The following is a 12398-nucleotide window of genomic DNA, read 5'->3' as shown; positions in this document are numbered from 1 at the left end:
TGGTTGTTTCATATTATTGTTAGAGCATGAGAATCTAATAGTGATTCTGAATTTCTGATTGTGACGTGAAAAAGTTTAATGGAATCTGCTGACACAGCTTCTGGGTCCTCCACAGCTAGTGGGTGCGACACTATTGATTGGGGCAGGTGATCTTTCTTCTTCTACTGTACAGGACCTTCAGATTTGTTTTTTTGGTTGTATTATTAAAGCAACTGTGTTGTTCATCAGAATTGGTTTGTCCTCTGTTATGGTATGTAGTATCTATTAGGTCCCGCTTTCTGTGTGATTCTGAATCCATACAATGTTTTTGGCAGGCTTTGACTGGTAGATACCTAAAAGTTGGGGACTTTTCTGTATACCTAAAAGTGGGGGACTTTTCTGGTTCTTAGATGGCTATTTAGTCCTTTAAGCAAATGAATGCTTTCTATTAGTGCAAGCTTATTCTGTGTTAGAAATTAGTAGGAACCCACTGAGTGATATTGAACTATGGACATGCAGGATATCCCTGGTGTTCCACTGCTGTTTTTTTTGCCGTCTGAGTGGAATTTTTCGAGGGGGTTAAAGATGTATGTGGTGGAAAGCAAAGGAGGTGCCATAGCATGCATGCTGCTGGCCTTGCTCTTCTTGGGCACATGGCCTGCTATCCTGACTATGCTCGAAAGAAGAGGCCGACTTCCTCAGCATACTTATCTGGATTATTCGATCACCAATTTCTTGGCTGCTATCCTTATTGCTTTGACATTTGGTCAGATAGGGAGTAGCACAGCTGAGGAGCCCAATTTTATAACTCAACTTTTGCAGGTGAGTTAGAAGTGTATTTTCGGGTTCAGACCTTTGTAATGACTAATGATACATCAAGGATTATGCAGAAACTTCAGCATGTCTATTTTGTGCTTTTCCTTTTGTTTTGTGTCATTACTAGTATGCTTTTCATATTCGATCGATGATGACGATGCTGCTTCTTGGCTGTGCAATTTGTAACGCAGTGACATAGTTTCAGTTTCAACTGCTTTTTGAGTATTCTTGTAATGACAGTTGCCGGAGAATTGGCCCTGTGTTTTATTTGCAATGGCGGGTGGGATATTCCTGAGCCTTGGGAATCTTTGTTCACAGTATGCATTTGCTTTAGTCGGTTTGTCGGTGACAGAAGTGATCACTGCAAGCATCACAGTTGTCATAGGTCTATTTCTCTTCTTCCATATCTGTGTGGATGCTGCACAACCGTTGAATGTTTTTATAAGTATCTTAGATTCGCATTTTGCAATTTGTACAACATAGTGTTTACTCTCTTCTTTTTAAATGTAACAGGCACTACCTTGAATTACTTCTTAGATGACAAAATAAACAGCGCCGATATTCTTTTCCCTGGTGTTGCTTGCTTCTTGATTGCGGTTTGTCTTGGCTCTGCTGTTCACTCATCCAATGCAGCTGATAACAAAGTAAAACTAGACGATTTGCCAAGTGATCCAGAAGACAGAGAAAAGTACTTTTCTTTTGTCTGCTATGTAATTTGTTATGAGTAGTTTTCTTTTAACTGGTTTAAGTAGTTGTTAATCTTCACTAAACCAAGTTTAATGTTATCACAGGCTTTCAAGTGTGATTCCAAATAAGGGTGAGAAATTCTTTGGAATTATGACATGTTATTCTATACTTGTGATGTTGTATTTTATGAGATGGTAGTTCATTTTTTTTTTTTAATATTGGATATATCCATAGAAGGGAAGGACCTGGAGACCGGAAATGATTATGCTGAGAAAGCGAAGGCTGGGACTGCAGATTTTCTTGTGAAGCTTGAGAACCAAAGAGCAATTAAGGTTGACAGTTGTACTTAAAATTGGTTCTGTCTTTTAATCAATGTGTGAACTTTTTTATCAGAATGGGTATGATTCTGTTATTGCAGGTTTTTGGGAAGAGCATTTTTATTGGATTGGCCATATCTTTCTTTGCTGGAGTTTGCTTCTCTCTCTTCTCACCTTCATTCAACTTGGCCACAAATGATCAGTGGAACACTCTAAAGGAAGGAGTTCCTGATTTGGTTGTCTATACTGCGTTTTTCTACTTCTCAGCATCTTGTTTTGTTATTGCCATCATTCTAAATATCACCTTCCTCTACCACCCTATACTAGGCTCACCCATATCATCATTCATAGCTTACTTGAGTGACTGGGATGGCAGGGGCTGGGCCTTTTTGGCTGGTATTATATGTGGATTCGGTAATGGTCTCCAATTCATGGGAGGCCAAGCTGCAGGATATGCAGCAGCTGATGCTGTTCAGGTTAGTTTCATGACATATATACACATTTTATCAAAGTGATTGTTTGACAAGTTAGCATGTTGTACTTATCTCTCACAAGTGACATCAATGCATGTTTAGTGAGTATGACATGCCTACTTATATGCATATGGGGTTGTAATGGCAGGCATTTCCACTTGTGAGCACTTTTTGGGGTATACTTCTGTTTGGAGAGTACCGAAAATCATCACGAAGAACATATGCGTTGCTTGTCAGCATGTTGTTTATGTTTATTGTTGCCGTTGCTCTCCTCATGGCATCATCAGGGCAACGAACATGAGTATTCAACTTCAGAGTCCTTGTCAGGAAATTGTGTACCTCTGTAGAACTCATGGATCAAGATTCAAGCAAGAAAATACTGAAGAACAAAATGGGCTCATCAATCATGAAGAATATGAGTCGTGGAGGTGTTTCCAAGTATGAAATATTCCACTGACGATTATTTTCTTTGGTATTTGGTGGATGTAATTTAGTCAACAGAAAGAAAAAATATATATATGGGAGTTAAAGAAAGGATAGAAATGAAATTTGAATATATTTGTCTCGCATTGAAAGATGAAAACGCCTGACTCAAGTTGATTTTGATTGCCTGACCAAAAAAACAAGAAGTTGATTTTGATTGCTACACTTTTTTCTTAATAATACCAATTAACAAATTGAACTTGTCAATATATTTGACTTTGGACATTTAAATTATAGGCATCAATACAATTTGATTATTACAACAAACCATATCTAAGGGAATCTATATTCAAGATTCCAGTTAGGCGTAGGATTTGAATAATGGTATTCTATCACATCACAGATGCAAAACCAGCTTTTAACCATACAATAATCATATACAGCTATTCAGAAGATTGAAGCAATGAAACCTATTCTGATATAACCCAGAGGGGTCTCTCTCATCCATGGTCTTAACATCCTCGGTAGTGTTTATGTTTAACATATCAGCTTCTGCAATAAAGGGGTGAGTCCTCAGTCCTCTGTAAGAAGAATATGATATTCCGATTCTGATTCTGATTCTGATTGCCGTGATAAGCTTATGGTGTCCGCTTACTTGTGGTTATAACACTCTTTTGGATTGAGTAAGTTTTTCCTTGTCTTGTATTACACTTTAACATGTTGGGTTGTTAGTCGTAGATGATAAAGTCAATTCTGGTGTTCTCAAAAGTTGACAGGCTGTGTTATGATTGTGTCCAAAGGAAAATAGGTGGTGACTTTCCCTTCTAGTCCTTAGATGTTCTAGTCTATTACATGCTTTCTCTAACTGCAAAGTGCAAACTCATGTTCGACTTGTACATATAACTGGAAATCCAGTTAGTGAGTGATATTGAATCATTCATATGTATGTGCTGCAGGTTCTAATTCTTCTGGTATTCCACTGCTGAGTTTTTTTTACCATCTGAGTGGAATTTTCCAAGTTGGGTAGAGATGTATGAGGTGGAAAGCAAAGGAGGTGCTATAGCATGCATGCTCATTGCCTTGTCCTTCCTAGGCACTTGGCCTGCTGTCCTGACTATGTTAGAAAGACGAGGCCGGCTTCCCCAGCATACTTATCTGGACTACTCCATTACCAATTTTTTGGTTGCTGTCCTCATTGCCTTCACATTTGGTCAGATAGGCAGCGGCACACCTGAGAAGCCTAATTTCTTAACTCAACTTTCACAGGTGAGTTTGAACTCTGAAGTTTATTTACTGGTTCAGACCTTCCTAATGATATTTAGGGATTGCTCATAAGCTTCGGTCATGCATAACTTTTGTAGTTCCAGTGCTTTTCGATTCAACTGGTTTTTCATTTTTGATACTTCTGTGATGACATGTGCAGGATAATTTTCCGAGTGTTCTATTCGCAATGGCGGGAGGGATAGTCCTCAGCCTTGGAAATCTGGCCACACAGTATGCTTGGGCTTTAGTTGGTCTGTCAGTGACGGAAGTGATCACTTCAAGCATCACAGTTGTTATAGGTCTCTATTTAGTGTTTCTGCACTGCACAACATTTGGCAATATATTGAACCTACTGTCTAATCTTTCCTTTTAAATGTAACAGGCACAACATTGAATTACTTCTTAGATGACAGAATTAATAGAGCAGAAGTTCTTTTCCCTGGTGTTGCTTGCTTCTTGATTGCGGTTTGTCTTGGCTCTGCTGTTCATGCATCCAATGCAGCTGATAACAAAGTAAAACTTGACAGTTTGCCGAGTGATAAAAAAGATGGAGAAAAGTATGTTTCTTTTCCCTGTAATTGCTTTGAAATTTTTAATGAGTGAGACATTAGTGTTTGTTAAACTAGTTCCAGTAGTTGGTTAATCTAACTAAAGCGAGTTTAATGTTATCACAGGGCTTCTAGTGTGAATCCAATTGAGAGTGAGAAATTCTGTGAATTCATAACATCTCTGTTCTCTACTTGTGTTGCTGCTCTTTATTAGATGTCAGCTCATTTTCTTTCAATATTTGGTTATCCATAGATTTGTCAAAGGATATGGAAAATGGAAATGGTTCGGCTGAGAAGACGAAGGTTGGGACTGCAGAATTTCTTGTACAGCTAGAAAACAGAAGATCAATTAAGGTTGGTGGTTCTGCATTCTACGTTATATTTGTTGTCTCTCTTTTTCTTTTGATATTGAACTGATGCATCAATGAGTGAACCTGATTCTGTTTGTGCAGGTTTTTGGGAAGAAAACTTATATTGGACTGGTCATAACTTTCTTTGCCGGGTTTTGCTTCTCCCTCTTCGTACCAGCATTCAACGTGGCCACAAATGATCAATGGAACACTTTGAAGAAAGGAGTTCCTCATTTGGTTGTCTATACCGCATTCTTCTACTTCTCAGCATCTTGTTTCGTCATTGCTATCATTTTAAATATCATCTTCCTCTACCGCCCTATACTCGGCTTACCTAAAACAACATTCAAAGCTTATTTGAATGACTGGAATGGTAGGGGTTGGGCCCTTTTGGCCGGTGTCCTATGTGGTTTCGGCAACGGTCTCCAATTCATGGGAGGTCAAGCTGCAGGATATGCAGCAGCTGATTCTGTTCAGGTCAGTTTCATGTCATAAACACATGCCCGTTTCCAGACTAGGAAATTACACATTTTTCTTGAAACATGATAAGATTGAAACTCTACTGACGTAAAATTAAGTCACCTCATGATAAAAGATTGTAGAGATCTCTGTTATATGAATTTCAACATTGTGTTGTGGCAGGCGCTTCCGCTAGTGAGCACTTTTTGGGCAATACTTCTGTTTGGAGAGTACCGAAAATCATCACGAAGAACATATGTGTTGCTTATCAGCATGTTGTTTATGTTTATTGCAGCTGTTGCAATCCTTATGGCATCATCAGGGCATCGAAAATGAGTATTCCAACTCTAAATCGTGTCAAGAGCAGAAAAATACTGCAGTTGGTTGGTAAAACATGTAGTTTGTTACAAGATACAAAAAATATGGCAGTTACAGAAAGATGTAATACTCTTGTTTTCCGTCTTCTTGAAAATTCCATGTCACATGGAGAATTGGTTAGATGTTTTCCCATATATAGACCGTACAGATTACACTTTAAATGAAGGACGTGAATTGACAGAGAGGGATAGATTTGATGAAGATAATCCAAGTCCTACTTTTAGCATCAGATTTAGCATACATTACTAGCTCAAACAGACTACTAATCCCTACAAGATTGGAAGCATATATGGATAGAAGTAGACTCCTCTATGGTTCTTGATTTAATTCGCTCTCCTCATTTGGTCCCTTGAAAGCTTCGCATAGAATGGGGTAATTCGTAATTGTTTGCACCGAATGTCTCAAATGCATTTCAAATCTTCGCATATATTTCGAGAGGGTAATCAAGTGGCAGATGTTTTAGCAAATTATGGTTCTACCTCCTCTGGTTTGATATGGTGGAACTTGGATCCACCCTTTATCCAGGCACAATGTAATAGTGGAGGGGAGACATTGTATTCTTGATTTCGGAGGGGAGACATTGTATTCTTTTTAGTTCAATAAAATCTGTGTTAACGTTAGAATCCGAGGGGGCTCTAGTTAGCTATAAATAAGAGAGATAGAGAGAGAGAGAGTGACACGAGATGTATAGTGGTTCACCTCCCGCCTTAGCGGGAGACTACGTCCACTTGAAAGCTTATACTAGTGTGTCGAGCCTTGCGGCCCAAGTGCATTACAAAATGTGTAATGGAGTGTGTTGAATGGTGTTTAAGTGGGAGGAGGCATTCCTTTTATAAGTGAAGGAAGCCATCTCCTCTACATTGTTTTCGATGTGGGACAAGTAACAACTATTCTAGTGTAGAAAGTCTAGTTTGTGAGGGCAACTTGGCAAGGGCGGAAAGGTGGCTTCCCGGTGGCGGATTTGTGACTTCCGGATACCGTAGCGTAGCTTGAACATAGGGCTACAAGATGCAAGTCTCGGTTGGGCCTCACCATGGCTTGTGGATGTCCCAAAGAGGGTGTTAATTATGCTTGGTGATGTAGAGAACTAGCTTGCTAGTGTAGGTATAAACAAGTCCCCGAAGTCCCCGAGTAAGAGTAGCTTCTTGGTTGGGGAGTTCAAATCATGAAGTCATCAAGCATAAGTAATATCCGAGAGGCGCACGGCCCCTACAAGTCCCGAGCTCCGCAAGCAAGAAGGGACTCGCTATCCTGTATCACAAAAGACAAAAATTCGTATATGTAGCTACATCGAAGGTGCACTAATGTATGAAGTGCATGAGATAATGGGGTGTCGCCCGGAGGCTATACCATATGTAAGCATGGTGGTAGGTCGTAGACCATAGACTCGTGGAGCCCGGAGGCTAGACCATATGTAAGCAAACGTGAAAAAATGTGGTGCACACAAGAATTTGGAGATTGGGCACTAGCGGGAATGTCACTCCTTGGCGGAATATGGCCTCGTGCACGGCAGCACATCCCGCTGGGAGCATCGAGGCCTTCTCATCCGCTGTCGGGGGGCGCAGCTTCACCGAGCCCGGCAACCGGAACGTCCGCTTCATCCGGTTAACAGCGGCGGCATCCATCCGCCCACCTGCCTCGTCGACGGCGGTGCCATCTGAGAGGTACCACGCCGACTCGACGTTTTGGCCCGGCGCTTCCCCTTCGCCAGCGGAGCCGCTAGCAGCACTATTGCTCGCTAAGCGCTCGTCGCGCCTAGCCAACTCACCCGCCCTAGAGCTCTCTGGACGCGAACCACGATCCATAGCTATTTCCCAGGGGATGGTCCGAAGTGGCTCAACTTCAAGCGGTTCTGGCAGTGAGGTTCCTGCATGGGCAGACGGACGCAACGAGTCAATAAAGGTCATATCCGCCACGTTGAACGACACGTCAGACCCGGAATCCTCACTGCTCGAAATATCTATGACATTGGCCATCCCAAACCCTAAAACCCACATCAGTTAGCACAAATACAGATCTAACCTACTCTCACATCAGATATAGCCAAAGATGCCAAGAACAACTACCCACAAAAATACCAAAACAAAAACAACCGCACGCTCAACCCAGATTAGACCGTCTAGCAAAACCCAAAACCCCAACTTTCTGTCAAACACCATAACCTCCCTCAAATCTCTCCCTACACCCTCCGAGAACAACACAGAAGCAATATCATACCATTAACAGAAATACCAAAACCCAGAAACCACCATTGCAGATTCAATGAAACAGGAAGAGGATCCGAAATACCAACCTCACGTCGAAGACTTTGGAGTGCAGCTCGTCTTCACTAACAGATTTCGTCCTCTCCAGTCCGACTACTCCACGCAAACCCGGGGATCTCCTTCGCAATTCGCAGGCGAACAAGGCTCGAAGCAGGCAACTCAGATTTGAAGATTTTCCAGAAATGTCGAAACTCGCTCAGTTCCCCCCTTTTTATGTCAACATCAAATAATCCTGAGCCGTCCGCTACAAAACTACATCACGTACCAACCGTACACGTGTCCCACGTCTTCATTAACTCCCTGGATTAGCCGAGGCGTCGCCTCGGTTACGAAATCCATCATTACTCGCATTAATGACGAGAAGACGGCTAGGCTTAGGAGGCAAGCCTCCAGACGCTAACCCTCTCAGAGTTAGCCACGTGTCAACCGTCATCATTCTTTGGCTTCCAAGGGAAGTCACCACCTGACAAGTAAACCCCCAACCATGGCAAGTCTCCGCTGAGCGAAAACCCCGCTCAGCGGATCCATCCTCACTTGTCATCTCCCAAGTGACGGAGTCTCCGCTGAGCGAAACCCCGCCAGCGGATCCTCACTTTCATCTCCCAAGTGACGGAGTCTCCGCTGAGCGAAACCCCGCCAGCGGATCCTCACTTGCATCTCCCAAGTGACGGAATCTCCGCTGAGCGAAACCCCGCCAGCGGATCCTCACTTGCATCTCCCAAGTGACGGAGTCTCCGCTGAGCGAAACCCCGCCAGCGGATCCTCACTTGCATCTCCCAAGTGACGGAGTCTCCGCTGAGCGAAACCCCGCCAGCGGATCCTCACTTGCATCTCCCAAGTGACGGAGTCTCCGCTGAGCGAAACCCCGCCAGCGGATCCTCACTTGTCATCTTCCAAGTGACGGAGTCTCCGCTGAGCGAAACCCCGCCGGCGGAGCTTCTCTCCTCATTTAGTAAACGGGGCGTCCTCCGCTACACAGCGCACCGCTGGCTGACCCCATTTCTCATCTGACAAGCTGCGTACTTTATTCAGCGCAACACCGCTCAATAAAATACCAAGCACATCTACTTGACGCTGCTTCCTGCTACATCTAGCGGGGGGGCTTCCGCCAGCGGCGGATCCCGAGGCCACGCCTCTCTGACAACGCCGCCACGCGGGGTTACGGTCAGAATGTCCCTACGGGACACGGGGACTAGTCAACAGTCTACGACAGCCCTGATCAGGTACGTTGACCCCCGTCACCTGGGTGCTAAGATTGGGCTCGCAACCCAACACCCTCTGCTCCGTGCAGCGCTGCTCCGTGCAGCTCCCCCTCAACAAACAATAACAACGACCATCCGGAGGTCCATCTTAGCCGGGGAGTGGGGGACTCCCTGGGGGGCCTAGCAGGGGCCCACCCGAAAGGGCACAAAGCGTTTGCTCAGTAAATCCATGGTTGACAACGCACTGACGCTAATTATGCTTCTGCAAAGTCTAGCGGGAGAAACGCTTCAAACCGCCGATCAACTCCCCAACCAAGATTGCCCTCCTTGACTGGGGATTTGGGGGACTTGTACATGCATGTCCATTTGCAAGCATAATTAGCTATAATGAGCCACGCTCATGGTACCACCAGGGGTACCAACGCCCACCATATGAGTGACTGGCGTAAAGACAGTTAGCCGGGTTACCGCCTGAGCCCCGGATCAACCCCAAAGCACCGCCGACGCGCCGCCACGCGCCGTGTCAAGATGGCATCAGAAGCTACTGAAACTGGGAACTGAAGCACCATCAGTCCCACATCGAAAACAAAGAGAAGATCATCCTCTTCCTCACCTATAAAAGGTTCTCTCCTCTCTCCTCATTAATGACGCATTCAATACTTACCTACTATTACTTTGTCAACATAAATACATTGACTAACTTAGGCATCGGAGAGTTGAAGACCGCCCGGCGCGGTCTCCCTCTGACGCCCATTGTATTTTATTTGACAGGTAACGGGAACCACTCACAACAAAGGTATCGATCCGCCCGCCGGATCAGCGTTAACTAAGGTCCAGCTACCGCTAGACTTTTAGACATTAACATTGGCGCCGTCTGTGGGAAGCCGACACACAAGGGCTTCGTCACCTACCACGAACTTTGACCCGAAAATGTCGAGTCGACGCTCATTCAACATCAAATTGGGTCCGGTCAACGCCCGGCGGAGCTGGTCAACGCCCGGCGGAGTCGGTCAACGCCCAACTCACAAAAGTCAACGCCGAACAGGGCTGATCAACATCTAGTCAACGCCCAACAATGGTCAACGACCATCAAAAAAAAAAAAAAAAAATTTGGCACATCCCTTCCGCTGGACAACCTCCGCTAGACATCCTTGGCTAGACGCCCTCTGCTGGCCATCCACGGCTGGACGCACCCTCCAAGCATCATCCTCCGCCAGCTCCAATTGACAGCTCGTTGCCATGGCACCCAGCGTTCATTTCTCCGCCAACCACCTCCGCTGGCCAAACGCTCCGCTCCGCCAGCCTCCGGGCACCGCTGGAGGGTCAGGTCACCGCCGAGCGGAAGTTCACCGCTGGAGGGTCACCGCCGAGCGGCACCGCTGGAGGGTCAGGTCACCGCCGAGCGGAAGTTCACCGCTGGAGGGTCACCGCCGAGCGGCCCCGCTGGAGGGTCACCACTCGAAGTTCACCGTCGAACTTCACCGCTGGAAGTTCCAAACGCTCCGCTCCGCCAGCCTCCGGGCACCGCTGGAGGGTCAGGTCACCGCCGAGCGGAAGTTCACCGCTGGAGGGTCACCGCCGAGCGGCACCGCTGGAGGGTCAGGTCACCGCCGAGCGGAAGTTCACCGCCCAACTTCGAAGTTCACCGCTGGAAGTTCACCGCCCAACTTCGAAGTTCACCGCTGGAGGTTCACCGCTGGAAGTTCACCGCCCAACTTCGAAGTTCACCGCTGGAGGGTCACCGCCGAGCGGCCCCGCTGGAGGGGCACCACTCGAAGTTCACCGTCGAACTTCACCGCTGGAAGTTCCAAACGCTCCGCTCCGCCAGCCTCCGGGCACCGCTGGAGGGTCAGGTCACCGCCGAGTGGAAGTTCACCGCCCAACTTCGAAGTTCACCGCTGGAAGTTCACCGCCCAACTTCGAAGTTCACCGCTGGAGGTTCACCGCTGGAAGTTCACCGCCCAACTTCGAAGTTCACCGCTGGAGGGTCACCGCCGAGCGGCCCCGCTGGAGGGTCACCACTCGAAGTTCACCGTCGAACTTCACCGCTGGAAGTTCACCGCCCAACTTCGAAGTTCACCGCTGGAGGGTCACCACCGAGCGGCACCGCTGGAAGGTCACCGCTAGGAGTTCACCGCCGAGCACCTCCGCTAGCCTCCAAACCGGCATAAGATAAGTCACCATTTCTTATCTTTTCCGCTCTTGCGATTAGAGCTATTGCCATGTCTATACATGTCTCTATAACCCTTAAGCATGCCTACAACATGTTATTAGCAACTTTCCTACAAGTACATGCTACACACATACATGCTTAAATTCACTTTCATGTGACATTCATCTACAACATTGTGACACTTATAGCTCAATTAAACATGCCCGGATAAACGCTTGCGAAACGGTTACGACTCGCTTGGGTATCAAAGCATGGCCGCGACTCGCTTGGGCTACGCCCCGCACGCTCATACAGCGCCTACACCCAACTTGCTCGAACACCTAACTCGCTCCACTTATCCAACATGCTTTAGTTACGCTCTCGGTTCACAATGCTTCATAAATATGGTCTAGCCTCCGGGCACCACATTTTTTCACGTTTGCTTACATATGGTCTAGCCTCCGGGCTCCACGAGTCTATGGTCTACGACCTACCACCATGCTTACATATGGTATAGCCTCCGGGCGACACCCCATTATCTCATGCACTTCATACATTAGTGCACCTTCGATGTAGCTACATATACGAATTTTTGTCTTTTGTGATACAGGATAGCGAGTCCCTTCTTGCTTGCGGAGCTCGGGGACTTGTAGGGGCCGTGCGCCTCTCGGATATTACTTATGCTTGATGACTTCATGATTTGAACTCCCCAACCAAGAAGCTACTCTTACTCGGGGACTTCGGGGACTTGTTTATACCTACACTAGCAAGCTAGTTCTCTACATCACCAAGCATAATTAACACCCTCTTTGGAACATCCACAAGCCATGGTGAGGCCCAACCGAGACTTGCATCTTGTAGCCCTATGTTCAAGCTACGCTACGGTATCCGGAAGTCACAAATCCGCCACCGGGAAGCCACCTTTCCGCCCTTGCCAAGATGCCCCCATAACATAGCTTTCTACATGTTGAATAGACTATAATAGTAACTTTGCTTGTCCCACATCGAAGAACAAGTAAATGAGAAGCATTCCTTCATCTATAAAAGGAATGCCTCCTCCCACAACTCAACACATTCATTACATCTC

At 46.0% G+C, this 12398-nt stretch overlaps 2 protein-coding genes across 6 annotated transcripts; both read left to right on the top strand.

Moving 5' to 3' along the window:
* Nucleotides 1-404: 404 nt before the first annotated feature.
* LOC112196894 (ureide permease 2) lies at nt 405-2841 on the top strand. Of its 3 annotated transcripts, XR_002935449.2 has the most exons (8): nt 406-801; nt 1036-1180; nt 1309-1483; nt 1587-1612; nt 1717-1814; nt 1901-2035; nt 2176-2275; nt 2421-2561. XR_002935449.2 is itself a non-coding variant. In XM_024337362.2 (7 exons), the coding sequence occupies exons 1-7, from the start codon at nt 487-489 to the stop codon at nt 2571-2573; spliced, it is 1284 nt and encodes a 427-aa protein (XP_024193130.1). In that variant the 5' UTR covers nt 405-486; the 3' UTR covers nt 2574-2841. The 3 variants fall into 3 exon arrangements, 2 of the variants coding, with proteins under 2 accessions (XP_024193130.1, XP_024193129.1); XM_024337362.2 differs by having other exon boundaries at nt 405-801; nt 1720-1814; nt 1901-2275; nt 2421-2841; XM_024337361.2 differs by having other exon boundaries at nt 407-801; nt 1901-2275; nt 2421-2841.
* LOC112196895 (ureide permease 2) lies at nt 2574-5757 on the top strand. 3 transcript variants are annotated; one of them, XM_040518403.1, is made up of 8 exons: nt 2574-2710; nt 3652-3961; nt 4119-4257; nt 4341-4515; nt 4633-4658; nt 4760-4860; nt 4959-5333; nt 5499-5757. In XM_040518403.1, exons 2-8 carry the CDS (start codon nt 3725-3727, stop codon nt 5649-5651), a joined length of 1206 nt encoding a protein of 401 aa, XP_040374337.1. In that variant the 5' UTR covers nt 2574-2710; nt 3652-3724; the 3' UTR covers nt 5652-5757. The 3 variants fall into 3 exon arrangements, with proteins under 3 accessions (XP_040374337.1, XP_024193133.1, XP_024193132.1); XM_024337365.2 differs by lacking the exon at nt 2574-2710 and adding an exon at nt 3153-3260; XM_024337364.2 differs by lacking the exon at nt 2574-2710 and adding an exon at nt 3230-3378.
* The last annotated feature ends 6641 nt before the right edge of the window (nt 5758-12398 follow it).

This window comes from Rosa chinensis, chromosome 4 (genome assembly GCF_002994745.2).
Source record: "Rosa chinensis cultivar Old Blush chromosome 4, RchiOBHm-V2, whole genome shotgun sequence".
In the NCBI taxonomy this organism is placed as follows: Eukaryota; Viridiplantae; Streptophyta; class Magnoliopsida; order Rosales; family Rosaceae; genus Rosa; species Rosa chinensis.
This window is presented reverse-complemented; position numbering and strand designations above follow the sequence as displayed.